Here is an 18,059-nt window from a genome sequence, read left to right as displayed (position 1 = left end):
TTTTGAAACAATTTGCTTAATTTTGTATAATTTTCTTAACCACAGCATCCAAGCAATTCATGTTATGGTTACAATCTAAATTATTTAAGATATAAATGTTTATTAGAGCTACCTCATTAAGGAACTTGGTTGTAATTATTGGGCAGTTCCTAGACTCCCTTACAGAAACAGAGTGCTGTTTCTTCTTGCTGTTTTTAAACTTTTCAAACGAATTCAGAACTAGCATCTAATTTCCCTTTTTGCTGTGGTATGTGATGAAACTTCAGTTGGAATGAAGAATTAAGGTAGAAGTAGCAGCAAATGTTTCTAATTCTCCCAAACTAGTCTCAGGTTATGCTAATTTCATAGTCCTGCCACTAGGGCCATGTGCTCTGACAAACTTGTGAGGATTTGTTGGTATTACAAAATATATTTGTTAAAAAATGAGGACTCTTTTTTTAATATCCGAATACACTTTCTTTGTATTATTACACGTTTCCTTTTCCCCCTAATATTTCATTATTTCTCAGTACCATTATTAGAGGGACAGAGAAGGAATACATCCATTGACCAATTTGTTTCTCTGGAAGTCTGAGCAATAATACCATTTTATTTGTAAAACTGAATCATTACCCATACTTTTAAAGGGCTTTCTACTTTTAAAATGTATTCAATCGTTGCTTGCCATTTTTTTTTTAAATGTGATGTATATGTTTTTTTTTTTTAATTAATTAATTAATTAATTTATGGCTGAGTTGGGTCTTCGTTTCTGTGAGAGGGCTTTCTCTAGTTGCGGCAAGCGGGGGCCACTCTTCATCGCGGTGTGCGGGCCTCTCACTATCGCGGCCTCTCTTGTTGCGGAGCACAGACTCCAGACGCGCAGGCTCAGTAGGTGTGGCTCACGGGCCCAGTTGCTCCGCGGCATGTGGGATCTTCCCAGACCAGGGCTCGAACCCGTGTCCCCTGCATCGGCAGGCAGATTCTCAACCACTGCGTGACCAGGAAGCCCAGCTTGCCATTTTTATAAAGACCAAAATTGAAAAAAATTTCAGAATCACAGGATGATTATAGCCACGTATGCATCACTTCAGGCAAGCTGAGCCTCTCCTTTTTAAGTAGTGCAGCCACTCATATGCCCTGTGGCAGCCTACCACTCCTCTCCACTCTCCACTTCTCCAGTGTAAAGTAGCCCTGCTACTTTCCTAAGCAGCCCCTCCTACAGAACACCTGCCAGAGTTTAGCCTGTAAAGACTGCTGATGATGAAGGCTCTGGCCCTAATTAGCTTCATAAAAATCTTTCTCTGCGAGCAAGGATCCCAAACACTTTGATTTCTGGAATTTGTCATTATGTTGTGTTTGAAATTCTTATCCTACAATTCCCCTTTAGTTGCAGTCCTGAAGTATATGCCTTGTCTCCTCCATGATTTCTGCCTTGAGCATTGGATCCTGCAATGTTGAAAGACATCTTGTGGTTCACAACTAAAAACTCCTTTTGCTTTAAAAAACCAAAGGCTGCCTGCATGGCATCACTTTTGGGGGTTGCTAAGCTTTTATGTTTTTCTAAAAAAACATAGTTTAGACATCTAGTAGTTGTTTCTAAAAACTATTATTCACATTAAATAATAGTTTTGCTGAACAGTTCTTGAAATTCTGATAAATACTGTTAAATCAGTGTTGAACAAAATGTGCAATGCATATTAGAGAGGGGATGCATTCTTATGCAGGGACATGGGTATATATGTTATATATGCCAGTAGACAACCCACCATTCATGCCAGGACTGGAAGGATTGCTGAAGATAAACTGGTTATCCTACTATTATGATCATCAGTGTTGGTCTTTGCAGCCAGCATCACTTTAGGCAGTGGCTAATTATTACCCCTGCCAAAATGGATGGCATTTGTCAGTCTAAGTTAAAGACAAAGATATTCTGGGTTGATTAAGAAAGCCAGGTGTATTAATCTCCTTTGATGTTTTAAAAACAACTGACAGAATTGTTGAGAGAGACTTTTGAAAATATTAAGGGAAATTAATTTCATCTTCTAGGTATGATGACTTATTTTGAAAGCAGTGTCTGGGACATCAATTTGTAATCATCCATTTTCCATTCATTCATGCAACATTTGGTATGTGTCTGGTGCTGGGAATAATGCAAACAAAAATAATTCAGATAATATCCATTCACCAGGAGCTCATGGATGGGCATAATAGTTATATCACTCAATGCAACCAGATCTGTTTTTCCAAACTTACTCATCTTTAATAAAAGAAACAATGAAGTAAAACATCTGCAACTTAAACTTATTTAATTCATTCAGTGCTACTTTTTTGGAGGGAACAGTAGCAGCATTAGCATGTGGTTCTTTGAGTTGATCAGGCTGCCCTCTGCAGACTCAGTTATTAACTAAGAACAACCTTAATTTGGGGATCAGGAGATGATGGTATGGCAACGTGCCCCCGTGACTGCAGCTCCCCTTCTTTAGAGAATTCTATCTAGAAGAGGTGATACCCCATTAGCACACTAACAGGATCAACAAAGCAGATTAAATGAGATAGGGTGGGGTGGAAATTTGGAGGGAATGGGAATAAACTGGTCAAAACTTTCTAAGGTAACTAGGCTACTAAGGCTTGGGCAGTGGCTCACAAAATTTGCACATCACAATCACCTGGGGAACTCGCTTATTACTGCTTTCAGAGATTGTGATTTAATTGGTCTTGGCTGAGGCTGGGGATAGGATTCTGAAAGATTCTAACATGAGAGAAGTTGGGAACCAGCTCCAGGGAGCAGTATTTTTTAAGAATCAAAGACAAACTAATTCTATTTTGCTAAGAACCATTTGAGAATGATACATTGTTGTTGGTCACACTGAAACCCAGAGAATATTGGAGTTGAAAGGGAACTGAGATCATTAGTCCAGCAATTGTACAGGGGCAAATCTTAGGTCATTTATGGCTCCCAGATCAGTTTAGCCTGCATAGTGTTCTGAAAGACTCGGGAGCATTCACATAAAAATCTGGATGTTTAGTTTCTTCGAAAAATCAGATCTGACAACTCTGCACCTGCGGAGCAGCAAGAGGCCAGCACTCAGCAGTAGTGTAGTCCCTTATTCAGGCACCTGCTCTCCAGTTTGCCAGTCGGCACCAGCCTGACCCTCGTGGGCATTTGATTTGGTCCAACTGACTCTTGCCTTCTACAAAACTAAAAACTAACTTTCTGCAACTTTCACCCACTGCTCCCAGCTCTGCGGCACAAAGGAAGCTCATTCCTTCTTCTGCATGAACGGGCTTCAACTTCTCAAGGGCAGGGTTCTTGTTTTCTCTCTGAACGTTCTCCTCCAGCTGAATACCCCTAGTTCCTTCAAGTATTCCCTGTGTGGAACACGTTCTGGACTCCTCACTATCCTGGTCCCTTTGTCTGGATGTATAGCCTCCTTAAAAAATGTGGTACCCAGAGTGAAATGCAGCATTTGCATTGAGGTCTTCTGACCATGGCTGTGACACTTCTATTGATAAAATCTGAAACACCACTAATTTTTATCAGTGTCATCACATGGCTGGCTCATGTCGAGCCTGTGGCCACCTGAAGCCCCTCCCCTAAGTCTTTTTTTATATGAAATGATAAGCCAGTTTTCTCTACCCCAAATTTATATAAGCTATTTATAATTTAAATGAAGATGCTACATTTATGAGCTGTTTAATTTCATCTTGATGGCGCCACTCTGGAACTGTTTTGAGTTGTAATTGTCTTCTATTACATCAGCAATGTTGGGTTGCTCCACTCTCAAATCTTTCTGATGCCTTCATTCAAATTGCTGATTTAAAAAATAAAGTTGAATAAGAGCCCTGTGAAATATCAATAGAGGCCAAAGTCACACATTCATTAATCAACAATATGTTTAAATACCTGAATAGATGTCCATGTACTACACCATCAAGGCCATATTTTTCTTATCCATGAGGCTGTTGAGAAACCCTTTCAGGAACTGATTTATACTGTATTCCATTCATCTCACCTAGTAATGTAACAGCCCTATCTCAGGAGGAACTAGATTAGTGCTTTCCCCAGTTTTGAAAATCAGAACACTAGAAGACAGCAGCTATTTCTTGCTGAAGGCTATCTGGCTACTTTAGGGTACGCCAGTCTATCCCTTTGAATCTTTACGTGATGGAAGTGAAGTTGAGACCATAAAGAATTTCTACATAGGCAGAATCCAGGACTCAGGAGGTCAAGGAGACAGAAATTATGCATGTAGAACCAACAGCTTGTCAACATTTAAGAAACCTGAGACAGAGCCTGTTAAGAAGCAAATGACAGACAATTCTTTCTCTACATTAAATCCGATTTTCAACACAAAAAGTAATGGACTTAAAAAGGAACCTTTAGCATAACCATACTTAATGACTTTCTTGATTCAGTGACCATCCCGAAAACAGGCAAACAATTTATATAACTTGACCAATTTGGAAACCACTTGGTATGCCAAGGTAATCCTCTCAGAAAAGCTCAAGTTCTTGTGTTCTCTGATAATCTCTCAAAAGCACAGTTTCAGTCCTAGGAAGCTGATCCTTGAGAATTATTTTGGGACTCTTCGGAGTTCATTCATGAGCCAAAGGGCAACACTGAGCACAGCCAGGGAGCCCGACTGGTGAGTGGCAGCCACAGGAGTTGGGACGTACATCAGCAGAGTGCTAATGCCCAAGCCCACCTGTTACAAAGGAAAGAAAGCAGTAAGCCAAGTAGGAACCACATATTCAGAGCTGAAACGACTGGCATGGATAACCAGATACACAAATCCTCCACATTCTCCCATCAGAACATTAAAAAATATATTGTTAAATTTCACAAGTAGACTTACAACAAAGGAAATTCAAACAAATTAGATAAACCTAAAATTCCCTTTAATTATCTTTCATCTAGCCCAGTTCTCCTCCCAAAAGGTAGCCACTGTTACCAGTTTCTACACACCTATACTATTGTATACATGTTTATAGAAAAACAGCTTGGTGCTTTTAAAAAAATATATTGTTCTGTCACTTGCTTTTTTTCACTTAATGTATGTCTTGAGATCTTATTATTTTAAACTACAGTACTGTATTCCACAGTATGGATATACCATAGATGTTTATTTAGGCTGTTTCCAATTTTTCACTATCATAGTAATTCCACAATGAATTTCCTTGGACAGGGCAGGCATTAATAAGTTAATATGCTTGATGAAAGGATTAAACATTTAACACTTCAAAAGATATTGCCAAACGCCCACTAAAAAGAGCTGTACCAACTCATGCTCTCGCTAAGAATATACAAAGGTATCCATTTTCCTATACCCGTGCCAATATCTGCTTACCTTTTTTTTTTTTCATTTTTTTCCAATCTGACAGGTACAAAATGGCACACATTGCTTTAATTTGTTCTCTCTGATCATAGGTGAGGCTAAACAGCTTTTCATATTTATTGGCCATTCATCATTCCTCTTGTGAGAATTGTGTATTAATATCCCTTACTTATTTTATTTTCTGGTTGTTAACCTTTTAGTCTACTATAAATATTGAAAATATTTTCTCCTAGCCTGTCACCTTTCTTTTTAAATTTTGTTTTGGGGACACCTTCAGAACAAAAAGAAGTGGTTTATACCTGTGTGTATGCCAAAGCTAGCAGAGTCACTGCTGCTATCTTGGTCCTTCGAGGAAGGGGAATTCTTCGGGAGAGGAAGTAGAGTGCTGTAATGGCAGCAACTGAAGTGATTCCCTGCAGGGAGGAAAGAGTCTCATCGAGTGCCAGGAAGAAATGTCCCACCCTCCTGGTTTCTGCTCACCTTAGAGGTAACTCCTCCAGATCCACTGAATAACCACTAAGCACTTTCCCCTCCCAGGCAGAGAACCACCTGATTACTCCTCCTCAGCTTCTTCCATGCTCCTCTTCTGTTTGCCACTTCAATGCCAACCAGGCATGGCTCCACCTAAAGTTTCTGCACGTACCACTTTATACACACTTACTCTCAGCAGTCTTATCCACCTTCCAATGTGGGTGTCCCCCAGGTGTGGCCCTCAGTTTTTAAATTATTCTTTTCATCCTTATCCCTAATTTTATCTCTACTCCAATCCTGTATTTTTAAAACAGGGCTAACACCGGCACATGAGGGTTACTGTTTCCCTGGGCTGTGACTAGAGGAGGTGGTGGTGCTGCCAGCTAGGGCTGAAAATGATCTGAAGTCTCCTTTTCATTTCCACCTCTTCAGAAAGAGAGTCTGCAGCTGGCAAGAGGGTTTCCATCCCCCCTCCATGATGTCAAGCAGAATGTTTTTCTATCATTTTCTATACCAATTTCATTTCTTTTCCTTTTCAGAGCTGTCCACGATGACAATTTCAACCAGACTTGACTTATTCCAAAATGCTGTGTGGCAGTGGGGACTGAGCCCACACAAGGTAACTTGCCCAAGCCCCAGCATTCCATCTGGATATGAGGCCCCTGGGCCTCTCTCTGGGTGCACTACTACCATCTCACACTCAACGTACCTCAGTCTGATGACATCCTCTGTCTCTAGCTCAACACTCATTCCAATAGTCCCATTTCTGCTGGTGTGTTTTAAACATGCCACAGAAGAAACTCTGGGATCTCCTTTGATCCTTCTTTACCTTTATTCCTGCAGCCAGTCTTCTATTCCCTACAACCTCTCTCAGATTCACCATTCTTCTCAAGTCCCAGTCCCACCATTAAGCCCTGAACCCCATCACTCTCACGGCATTACTACAATAGCACTACTGCTTCTCCCGGGTCTCCTTGCTGCTGATCTTTCCCTGCTCCAATTTATCGTGCCCAGGCCACCAAGCTGATCTTATAGCAGGCCCTTAATAAATATTAGCTTAAATAAAATGAGTATTTATGATGCTCTTAGCTCCCTGGGGTCTTGGCTCAGCCCTGACAGCTGTGTGTTCAGCAACCACTGTCTTTGTGCTCTTCTCTACTCAGCCTCATTTTTGCTAAAATGACTCTCCTATGCATGTGCAGGATTGAGGGGAGTTATCATTTGCCAGATGATAAAAGGCATGTTTGAACTTTTAGAAGGTGGCAGTATCCTGAAAGTCAGAATTTGGCTAGAGGGGTGTGGGTAATTAAGACAAAAACGTCACATCAGAAAACTGGTACTAAATTTCTTCTAAAAAGAAAAGGAAATCTAATTCCCACTCTACCATCTCAGTGTTGCCATCAGTGCTCCAGACACCGCAGAGCCCGTAAGAGGCTCCCTGTGCTTAGTAGCCAGTAACCACCAGCCAGACTTACCAGAATCCGGTGATCAAACTGCACCGTGGTGGGATTCTCGAAAACATTCCTCAGGAGAGGGGAGAAGGTAAAGAGATCCTCTGGGATCCAAGATTCTCCCATCTTGGGGAAGGAGTTGTAAACAAGCCCAGCATCCAGCCCTGCCACAAAAGCCCCTGTATTCCAAGGTAAAAAGTATTTATTAAAATGAAAGAAAGAAGAGATCAAATACTAGTTCTGACATAGAATAGGTTTATTATCCCAGAGTTAGACAAAAGGAATAGTCAGAGAATAGAAAGATCAATAGCACAGGTTCTCAAACAGGGAATATATATCACAATCACCATGGAAACTTTAAAAAAAAACAAAAAAACCCAGCATCCTTACCTATTCCCACCGCAAGATTCTGGCATGCCTCCCCTCGAGGGGTGGCCTAGAAGCTCTAGAGGAGGCATATTAGTTTAGAAAAGTTCCCTTAGTGATTGTGATGTCCTGCTTACCTACCCAACTGAGAACTACTCATCTATTCTGGAACTAGTTAATTTACTCTTCACTTCCTCAAGTCTCCACTCAAATGTCACCTTATCAAAGAGATCTCCCCAGTTATCCTATACTGCATAAGATAGCACTCCCCCACCCCACCTCTATCCCCTTATCTTGCTTTATTTTTCTTCGAAGCACCAAACATTATCTGACATGTTATGTTTTGTTGTTTATTATCTGTCTTTCTCAAGTGCTCAAAAAAATCTTATAAACTAAATCCTGGGTAAACACACAAAGAAGGTATCCATGAATTTAATGGATGACTGATCCATTATTTATGATCAAAGATTCAGGTATGTTAAATCACATTCCTTATTTTTATAAATGGCATTTATAAAGTCAAAATTCATGTTCTTCCACCAAAAAAAGGGGAGGAGGTTTGGGTGGATCACTGGTTTGATGGTTTTATTTAGAGCTGTGCTGTCCAATCAAACTTTCTAAGATGATGGAAATGTTCTATATCTGTCATCCATCCAATACAATGGCTGCTAGCCACCCACATGTGGCTACTGAGCACTTGAAATGTGGCTAATGTGAATGAGAAACTAAACTTTAAATTTTATTTACTTTTAAGTAACTTAAGTTTAAATAGTCACATGAGGCTACTGATAATTGTATAGGGCAGTTCCAGAGTAAGAGAGGTAGAGGTGTGATTTAAAGAATGATAAAGATCTGTGTTAGTCTCTTTGCCCCAGTAAACTCCCCACCTAAGGCCATCTTTGAGGACAGGCTTTTGTCTGACCCATCTTGGTGTAGTGTAATAATAACAATAATGTCGGGATTTCCCTGGTGGCGCAGTGGTTAAGAATCCGCCTGCCAATGCAGGGGACATGGGTTCGATCCCTGCTCCAGGAAGATCCCACACGCTGCTGAGCAACTAAGCCCATGAGCCACAACTACTGAAGCCCACGCGCCCTACAGCCTGCGCACCGCAACTACTGAAGCCCGCGTGCTCTAGGGCCCACGTGCTGCAACTACTGAAGCCCGCATACCTAGAGCCTATGCTCTGCAACAAGAGAAGCCACTGCAATAAGAAGCCCGCACATCGCAACAAAGAGTAGCCCCTGCTCGCCCCAACTAGAGAAAGCCCACCCACAGCAACAGAGATCCAACGCAGCCAAAAATAATAATAATAATAACAATAATGTTTATATAATAACAACAGCTAACACTTACATAGCCTTTGCTACATGTGAGGTGCTAAGCACTTCACATATATTACTCAAACTATTATCATCTTCCCCATTTTATAGATGAGGTCATGAGGCCCAGAGAGGTTACATTGCTTGTCCAAGGTCATGTAGTTCACAAGTGGTAAAGCCAGGATTTGAACCTAGACAGTCTGGATCCAGGTAGATACTCAATATTTTTGTTCAACTAACTGGAAAGCAGGATTTGGGGAAGGGAGAAAGGAATAAAAAAAAAGAGGATGAAGATGGTGGTATATGACAGAGGCAGGTATGAAAAGGAAATATAAAGATACAGGAGGAAAGCATTAGGCAAGAAATCCCACCTGAATGTGGAATGAAGCTAGGCCATCTTTGATAAGAGGAGTCCTACCTGAGAGAGCCGTAAGGAACACCAGGCCTGCAGTTCCATGAGCAAATCGTCTCAACCTCAGGAGTTGACGCGTTTCAGGCAACTAAATAAGAAAAGAAAATTGCACAGATAAACTGACTGCAGGAACTATGAAAGGCAGTAAAGATCTCCAAGGCCAAACCCCAGAGACAATCTGAGGTCAGATCTTCTCTGACCCCTAGACTAGGTTAAGTACTCCCAGCAGATATTCTATTTTATTCTATCTAAACTTTATTAAATTTATCCATTTACTATTTGTCTTCCCTGCTATCTTGTAAGTTTTGTGAAGGCAGGAACTGCCATCTGACTTGCTTATTATAGTAATCCTAGCCCAGTAGTTGGCATATAGGTATTCAATATATATCTGTTCAGTAACTGAATGATTTGCATTGTTCACGGGAAAATACTTCACCACGGTTAAAGTGATGTGACTTAAGGTACAGAACTGGATTTTCATACTGTGTGTAATAATTCATGTTTAGCAAATATAATCAGAATCAAAACTGCATAAAATGCCTAGAGTAGAGATTCTTGCATTTAGTGTTTTGGGTAAAGCCAAAATTTGTTTTTATTTTTACTGTAGCCAACTTGTGATAATAATCAGTGAATCAACAAATATTTAGTAGGAACTTTATACACAGATAACCATAAAGATACAAAGGAAAGTCAGAGTGCTGCCCTCAAATGATTTACAATCTAGTACGTGAAGAGTTAGGCATCATTACTAAGATTTTGTAGGACAGTATATCAGCACTGTCCATTGGAATTTTCGGTGATGATGGAAATGTTCTATTATCTGTGCTGTCCAATATGTGGCTAATGAGGATCTAAAATGAGGCTAGAGCAACTGAAAATTTTTTAAAAAGTTAATTTTATTTAAAGTTTAAGTCGATAACAAGTTTGTTTATATAAAGTTAATTTTATTTAATTTTAATTAGAATTTAAGTAGCCACATGTGGCTAGTAGCTACTGTGCTGGACAGCACAGTTCTATGTGGTTGACTAGCATCTCAAATCCTTTCTGTAATTAGTGCAGAATATAAATAAACAAAAAGAGAAAAACAATTAATAATTAAAAAGTCATTGGTAACCTTTAAGAGTACTATTCGGTAGAGAGTATTTAGGAGAGTGTGGGCATGTGTATAAGTGTGGAGGCGAATGTGTGGCTGGGTATATATAGGGGTGGGTGGGGAAGTCAGATGACAAGAATTGGAAAACAAGAATGGGTTGTCAGGATGTACAGCTACAGATGTAGTCAATTCACTTTAGAAGTCTGGCTTTGAAAGTAAGAACAGGAACTACTCAGGTGTGGATTATCTACTATACCAATGTTTCAGCCCCACCTGGCTTCCCTGTGGGATGACTGCCAAGTCAACATCTCCCGTCCTTATTAGGATCCAGACCACTGGCTCCAAGTACCTACTGGATGATTCTATTTAAAAGTCCTACTATCATCCTAAACTTCACTCCATGAACAGGTTATCCAGGCCAACCATGACTTTAATACCTAAAATAATACTCATTTAAAAAATACCTAGTGTTTTCCTTTAATCAGCATACAGAGAAAATACTTTTAAGCAAGATCACTACGGTTTACTATTTTGTTAGATTTGCTGAATGGTAAGGTCCCCACATAAAGAACAAACAACTCAACGTCGCTCTTGTACACCACTAAAGGTCCACAAATAGCTCTCGCTCTGGTCTTCCTCACCTCTCCATCCATCATCCCTCTGGGAGTCAGAAGTAAAGTGGTTGGGGTATCTCTTGTTGTTGGTACTCTTTCCTTCTTTTTCTAAAATTCATCTTTTCATCTTTCTTAATAGGCAATGCTGACAAAATATTTGGCACCTATACTAATTCTCCTTTGAATAAGCTGCTCCAGCCCAAAAGAATAATTGCAGTTTTTACTTTGCCGTCCCAAAGCTATCCAGAGTCCCAAAGTTCAATGTTTCTCTAAACTTTGGTTATATCTAGCTTCTGGTAAAACTGATAGGTGTTACTAAGGGAATGCATGCATTTTGACAAATAACTTCCCATTAGTACCAGAATTTCCATTTCTCTGACCCTGTCAGCATCTGTACAGATGTGGTAAACAATACAGACTGACTTCACCTTGTGCTGAGGTAGCAGCAGTGAGAGCGAGGTCCACAAGCTGGCACAATAAAGCACAAGGGCCGATCCCAGGTGGGCGGCGAGGCGGTACTGACTGACCCGAGGGATGTCATGGGAATCTGGTTTCTCTTCTAAGCCACTTTTCACCATATACCATCCCAACAGGCCCTGCAACCAAAAAGAGAAGAGGCAAACAAAACAAGGTTGAAGCTGTTTATTCAACTTTACTCTCTGAGAAAGTGAGTACTCCTACCTAACTCCTCCTTTCTATACCCTCCCATATCCCCAGTATCCCAGGAATCGAGACCTACCCAATTTCCACATACAGCACCAAAAATACTTCACCACTGTTTAGAATAACATTTTATTGAAGTAGAAGCCAAATATAGAGAAGTACACAAAAGTGTATTTGGGCAAAAGCTTACAAATACTTGGCATAATTTAACATTATGTAAACCAGTGAAATATGAAAGTAAAAAGACAGCTGATTTTACAAAAACTAGATGCTTTGGAGAAACCTCACAAAGATAACTGCTTAAAAACAATTACTGTCATGTTAGGTGGAAAAAGACAATTATAAAGGTTTGGGGGGAAGTCATAAAAATCTATAAGGCTGGGCTTCCCTGGTGGCGCAGTGGTTGAGAATCCACCTGCTAATGCAGGGGACATGGGTTCAAGCCCTGGTCTGGAAGGATCCCACATGCCGCGGAGCAACTGGGCCCGTGAGCCACAACTACTGAGCCTGCGCGTCTGGAGCCTGTGCTCCGCAACGAGAGGCCGCGACAGTGAGAGGCCCGCGCACCGCGATGAAGAGTGGCCCCCGCTCGCCGCAACTGGAGAAAGCCCTCGCACAGAAACGAAGACTCAACACAGCCATAAATAAATAAATAAATTTATTTTTTAAAAAAATCTATAAGGTTTTTCAGGCAAATTGGTTTGCAAGTGTCTAAACTTCTACCCCTCTTTTAAAAAAATGGTAATGAAAGTACGTGTTTAAGTTGAAAAGTTTAAGGTATGTATTATTATTCTATGATTCCCTGTTTTAACTGACTTTTTCAAGTAACCAAACAACTGTCAGTTCTAGTCATATCAGATAAGGTACCCTTTCACCCCGACCCTCCCCAGCCAATAGAATCGTGTTAAAGAGGTGGGAGAATCCCACCTTTTCTAAATATATACTCCTCAGGAAGTCTTTTTGGGTATTTCTTTCCCCCTTCACGACTACCCTAGATGTTCTAATTATCGTGATTTCATCTGCACAGGACACTGGAAGATGAGAGAGTATACAGTGTGATTTGCCAGCCCTCACTTTCCTCCTCCCATAATCCTATCTTGCCATCTTCAAATTTTTGCCTCCCTGGAAGTCTATCTTAAGTGGGTTTTATTTTTCTTTTTAATTCTGAAACAAACTTTCACTTTGTTTCACCAATCCTCCCTTGTTTCTATTAGATTTTTATTAATGTCTAACTCTTTATTATCTTTTTCTATCACCTCTATTTTGTCTCTTCCATCTCCCTCCTTAATTCCTTTTCATTGGTTCGTATTCTTACCACTTTGAGTTAAATCAACCAATTAGCTTCCTCCTGATCAAATTTTGGTATTTCTTTGATGCTCTGAGACTCTCCCTTAGGGCCTGTATACCTTGACCCAAATACTCACATGTGTCTTCTCTAACACTCCTTTCCTTGGCTCTCAGGCTTCCCTAACCCCTTAACTGTGGGAGTCATTCAAAGCTCTTTTCCTTAAGAAAAGAGAGAAGTTCAACTTATATAATTTTAATCACCATTTATACTTTCAGCTCTCAGCTACATCTGTATTCTAAGATTCTTCATCCCACAGAATATTTCTCTCTTCTGGAATTTCCCTATTTGCTTCTATAGCCATTCTAGCATAGGGATCCCACTTCCCCATAGAGCAGGCAAGTTAGAAAAAGGGAGGATACAAGAACCCAGGAAGAGAGCCATGATGGAAAAGAAACTCTAATTCTTGTGACATAAAAACATATTTACTGAGTGCTTACTGATTCCAGGCTACTACTCTAAGTACTTTACATGCATGATCTCACTGAATATTCACAGAACCTAAGTGGTAGGTTCTATTATTATCCCCATTTACAGGTAAGAAAAGCACAGCCTACAGAGGTCAGACAACATGCCCTACTAAGTGACAGAGCTGGGCCTTGAAACCAGGCCTGTGACATTAAAATCCATGCTCTTACCCACTTTGTTACACTGTTTCAAAGATTACTTCATTAAAAACAATGCCAACTTGGAGGCTCCTGAGAAAATCTCTGGTTTCCCAAACTTGAGTAAATCTCACCTGGAAGCAAACTAAACCACAGAGGGCAAGAACACGTCCTTTCAGGCCATGGGTGAGCCAGCCCTTTCTCCAAAAGTAGACAGCAGGCAGGATGTATGCGAGGCCTACAAGGCGACCCCACATTCGGTGTGAGTACTCCATGTACCAGATGAACTTGAATTCTGCCAACGTCATATCATGATTCAAGCTGGGTGAAAAGGGACGTCAAAAATAAGAAAGAGAAAAAAGTTCATCTAATTTTTATTTCCTGATAGAATGCAGGAACATTCTCGGTTTTAAAGCTTGACTGGTCTGCCCTCTTCCTCATCGGCCACCTCAGAATCACTTTGGAATTGGAGGTTTAGAGTAGGGAGCTCGCTAAACATAACTGAACCAAATATCGAAAAATAATGGAACCTAAACATTCTGAAATGTTTAAATAAGCAAAAGATTGTGTGGGCCTACTGGGAAGTTTACCCGATTTTCTATAATACTTACATTTTAAATTCTGGAAACTGCTGATATTTTTGGAATTCTGCTTCCCATTCTTCTTGGCTTGTAGGTGGCTTCATCCCCTTTATTAAATGCCAATCTACCATTGAGAGGCCAGACTCTGTCAACCTTAAGATAGGAAAGAAATTTGAGTGTATTAAATTTGAGTGTGTATACGTGTGTGCACCACACTGGATTATTCATAAATGGTTTACAGCAGCAAGTGGATCTGAACTTGACCCCTATAAAGGTAAATACATCGTTTCATCGTTTCCTCTTTTGACAACTTGCTCTCTTCTTACTGCTTAGAATTTTGTCAGAAGCAGCTGCTATCAGGTACAAATTTCTTTACTCCTTGTTCTATTTCATTAAACTCTCCTTACTTCTTTCACTAGCATTCACTGACAGATAAAACCAACCCTTAGACGAAAGAAATGTGTCCTAAATGCATAACCAATATTATTTTTTTAATTAATTAATTAATTTTTTGGCTGCGTTGGGTCTTCGTTGCTGCACATGGACTTTCTCTAGTTGCAGCGAGCGGGGGCTACTCTTGGTTGTGGTGCACGGGCTTCTCATTGCGGTGGCTTCTCATTGCGGAGCACGGGCTCTAGGCGCGCGAGCTTAGTAGTTGTGGCATGCGGGCTCAGTACTCGTGGCTTGCGGGCTCTAGAGTGCAGGCTCAGTAGTTGTGGCGCACGGGCTTAGTTGCTCCGCGGCATGTGGGATCTTCCCGGACCAGGGCTCAAACCTGTGCCCCCTGCATTGGCAGGCAGATTCTTAATCACTGCACCACCAGGGAAGCCCCAACCAATATCATTTACACAGGGAGAAGAGACTGCTACAGATATAAATCGGTTTAGGTTATTGAGTGAATTTAAAGACAATACAACTCAAATTTGTTGCAGTTTCCCATAACAGCCTATATAACACATAGGTATTTTGAAATAAGGGCACAGGGAATGTACAGAGAATTTGAGGAGCACATACTTTATTAACACTATAAAGTATTTTCACCAAAAGGGGTCAGGGCTCCAAAAGTAAAAAAGCTGAGTTCTGGTCTGAGGCAGGAAATGTACAAGACAAGCTTGGAACATCTTATCCAGAAAGCAAGGAATCAAAGGTTACTAGGGTCCTGTCAAAAAGACTCTGGAGCCAGTCTGAAGAGGTTCCAACTGACTAAAGATGGGACAATTTGGGCAAATCTCAGTACAATGGATTGAAACATATCAAATATATTTAAAACTAGGAGCTCCTAATACTTAAAAACTCACTTTATTGGTCACCTTTGGAGAGTGCTTGGGAACCAATTTCTTATTTTGAAAATTGGTAAATAAAAGGAAAGGAATCAAGTGTTTATCTTGCCTTTCCTAACACATTGTACCTTAGGATAACCAAATTGCTGATGAGAGAAAGTTTCTCTTTATAGTTGAGCTAATAAAATACCTATTACAATTTTGCATCTGTAGTGAAATAATGGATTTAGGCAATGATCATCAATGGCTGTTGACATCTCTAATAGACACCAGATATTTATGAATGTTCTAATCACCTATGAAGTATTTTGCCCCCTGCCCCCCAACCTGAATCTGATCAAGCAACAAGTGGTTTACAGGAAATACAGGGGACAATGGAACATGTTAAACAACGTAAGTATGCAATCAGCAAAATCTAGACTGTGAGAAACTCCAAAAGGACAAATGACTTGGGTTTCTTCAACAACAAAAAAACTGCAAAGGGGGTGGGAGAGGTGGAGGGAGTAGAATCCAAATCTATAAAATCTCTTTATAGATTTAAAGAGACCTAAGAGGCATGCATAGGAACCGGCTGAGAGGTAGGGAACTTATCTGCACTTAATTCAAACAAACTGTACAAAAATTTTTGTGACAAATTTGAACTCTGATTGTAGGGGAAAATATACACAAACAATGCACAGCTAACGCGTAAGACGTGAACCAGTCTTTATGAAGGGCTTCTACTAGTAAAACCCTAAACTGTTCTAGGGCTGGGCAAGCCATCAGACCTGTTCCCTCTGTAGGCCTCAGTTTCTGCATACGTAAAATGAGGGAGCTAGATTAAATGATTTCTAAGGTCCCTTCCCCCTCCGTCATCCTGCACTTTAATGATGACTCAAATAGCTGACTCACTATGAACAAACTACTCACCTAGTTACTCCACCAAGAATAACTGCTCCAGCCACTGTTCCGCTGCAGACCAGGAGCCATCGGCCCACCACCCGCTCAGCAGCCTTTGAAGGATGGGACACTGTACCCCTTCCAGGTTGCAAAGCTACTTCAGAGATGGTGCTGTATTGCCCTGGCCTCAAGGGGCGCCTGATCCCACAGCTGCAACCACACTAAGGATCAAGACAGACAAATTACAACGGGAGAAAGAGGGAAAGGCTTCACTCCACTGCTACTCACACTCAATCTCTGTCTGGTGTGGAGTACCCTGAATGGCCCCATTTCCACTGCCACTGCCCTGGTAAATCATCATCTCTTATCTGGACTACATCCACCCCCAACTGCCTCCAATCCATCCCCACACCACCTGAACCTTCTGGTCTCTGCATATTTCCCCCAGACTTAACTCTACACCTAAATATAGATTATTTTCTTTCTCCTATGGGTCTTTAAATATGATTTTTCTCTGACCGGGGCACTACTGGTCCCCTGACTGATAATATCTACTGCAGATCTCAGCTTAGATGTCACCTCCTCTAGGAAGTATTCCCAGACTCCCCCACATCTGCAACAGGTCACTCTCCCAGCACACTATACCTCTCCATCACACACTGTAATGTACCATTCAGTACACAGAGGTTTGTCTCCATCTCCCACTAAGCTATGAGCTGTGCGACAGCAATGTCTAGTCAGTCTGGCTCTTTCCCTCTTGCAAACTTCGTTTCAAACACAGTTCCCTTACATAACAAGACCTTAATGAAGATTTGACAAATCAGTTACAAATGAATGAACTGTGACTTCCTCTAAGGCAGGAAACTTTTGGTATTTTATCTTTTGCTTCCCAGTTCCTAACACATATTAATCACGCAATAATTATTAGTTCAGCGAATAGACGCCCTCTCCTGACTCCATCCCTAAGAGTCCAAACACTCATGTTTTCCCTATCCTGCTTCTAATTAACTAAGTAACTTTAGACAAGTTAACCCTCAATTTACTTTTCTCTGTAGAATGGGGTTATAGTCCCTAACCTGACTACCCGGGAGCTTTGAGCAAAAATCAAATATATGGGTAAAAATCACTGAGCTTTTACTATGTGTTAAGCCTCTATGTATATTAAATTATTTAATACAACAACCCTTATGAAGTAGGTGCTATTATCACCATTTTGCAGATGAATAAATTGAGGCACAGAAAGGTTACCCAACTTGGCTAATAGCCCACAGCTACTAAGTGGTAAGTCCGGATCCGAACTCAGGGGCCCTAGACATAAGTAAATGCGTCGTGAACTCCACGGAGCTACGGAAACGTGACGTGTGAGAATCTATTATCTCTGTCCTGGCCCTTTCACCCCATGCCAGCTTCCGCGACTCAGTCCGCTGCTGTGCGGTACCTGTGTTCTAGGCGCCGCCCCAGGAATCAAGAGCCGGAGACACGGGCTCCCCATCACTGCCTTCAAGGGCGGAAAGAGTAATCGCTGCATACTATGAACAGTGCACAACTGCCACCTCCACACTCCTGCACTCCCTGGTCTCCTTTCTTCGCCACAGACTGGAGAAGCACTACCGGGTCACGCAGAACGAGCCCCTCCTTTTCAAAAGGCCGGGGCGAGCAGTG

The 18,059-nt window shown here is 41.1% G+C and overlaps 2 protein-coding genes across 13 annotated transcripts in view; one reads left to right on the top strand and one right to left on the bottom strand.

Annotated features, from left to right (window-relative positions):
• ENTPD7 (ectonucleoside triphosphate diphosphohydrolase 7) overlaps positions 1-16,408 on the top strand; it is a 70,763-nt gene extending 54,355 nt beyond the window's left edge. For 2 of the 10 annotated variants that reach the window (XM_082425184.1, XM_082425185.1), the window contains exons 15-16: positions 11,638-11,711; positions 15,732-16,408. In XM_082425184.1, the coding sequence (XP_082281310.1) occupies positions 11,638-11,711; positions 15,732-15,801 (144 nt within the window). In that variant the 3' untranslated portion in view covers positions 15,802-16,408. Of the gene's footprint in view, positions 1-5,361; positions 5,540-6,325; positions 6,406-7,974; positions 8,077-11,637; positions 12,371-15,731 lie in introns of those variants that run through there. The other 8 variants (XM_082425183.1, XM_082425186.1, XR_014253475.1 and 5 more) reach the window with 7 other exon arrangements.
• COX15 (cytochrome c oxidase assembly homolog COX15) lies at positions 2,216-18,032 on the bottom strand. 3 transcript variants are annotated; one of them, XR_014253487.1, is made up of 10 exons: positions 17,836-18,031; positions 16,428-16,618; positions 14,269-14,391; positions 13,792-13,978; positions 11,473-11,640; positions 9,344-9,425; positions 7,262-7,416; positions 5,615-5,728; positions 3,884-4,685; positions 2,216-3,791 (listed from the first exon to the last, which is right to left on the bottom strand). XR_014253487.1 is itself a non-coding variant. In XM_082425309.1 (9 exons), the coding sequence occupies exons 1-9, from the start codon at positions 17,923-17,925 to the stop codon at positions 3,784-3,786; spliced, it is 1,149 nt and encodes a 382-aa protein (XP_082281435.1). In that variant the 5' UTR covers positions 17,926-18,032; the 3' UTR covers positions 2,216-3,783. The 3 variants fall into 3 exon arrangements, 2 of the variants coding, with proteins under 2 accessions (XP_082281435.1, XP_082281434.1); XM_082425309.1 differs by lacking the exon at positions 3,884-4,685 and having other exon boundaries at positions 2,216-3,822; positions 17,836-18,032; XM_082425308.1 differs by having other exon boundaries at positions 2,216-4,685.
• Positions 18,033-18,059: the final 27 nt, after the last annotated feature.

The sequence above is a fragment of the Balaenoptera physalus genome (genome assembly GCF_965194825.1).
Source record: "Balaenoptera physalus genome assembly, chromosome: 14".
NCBI classification, from domain to species: Eukaryota; Metazoa; Chordata; class Mammalia; order Artiodactyla; family Balaenopteridae; genus Balaenoptera; species Balaenoptera physalus.
This window is presented reverse-complemented; position numbering and strand designations above follow the sequence as displayed.

What these genes read in the sequence shown, in the direction of transcription:
- COX15 (XM_082425308.1), bottom strand. Translation starts at nt 17,925, where the DNA reads ATGCAGCGATTACTCTTTCCGCCCTTGAAGGCAGTGATGGGGAGCCCG. An exon ending in GGGCGGCGCCTAGAACACAG is followed by an intron (nt 16,619 to 17,835) that starts GTACCGCACAGC and finishes CTTGATCCTTAG; the next exon opens with TGTGGTTGCAGCTGTGGGAT. An exon ending in GTTCCTTACGGCTCTCTCAG is followed by an intron (nt 7,417 to 9,343) that starts GTAGGACTCCTC and finishes CTTGGAATACAG; the next exon opens with GGGCTTTTGTGGCAGGGCTG.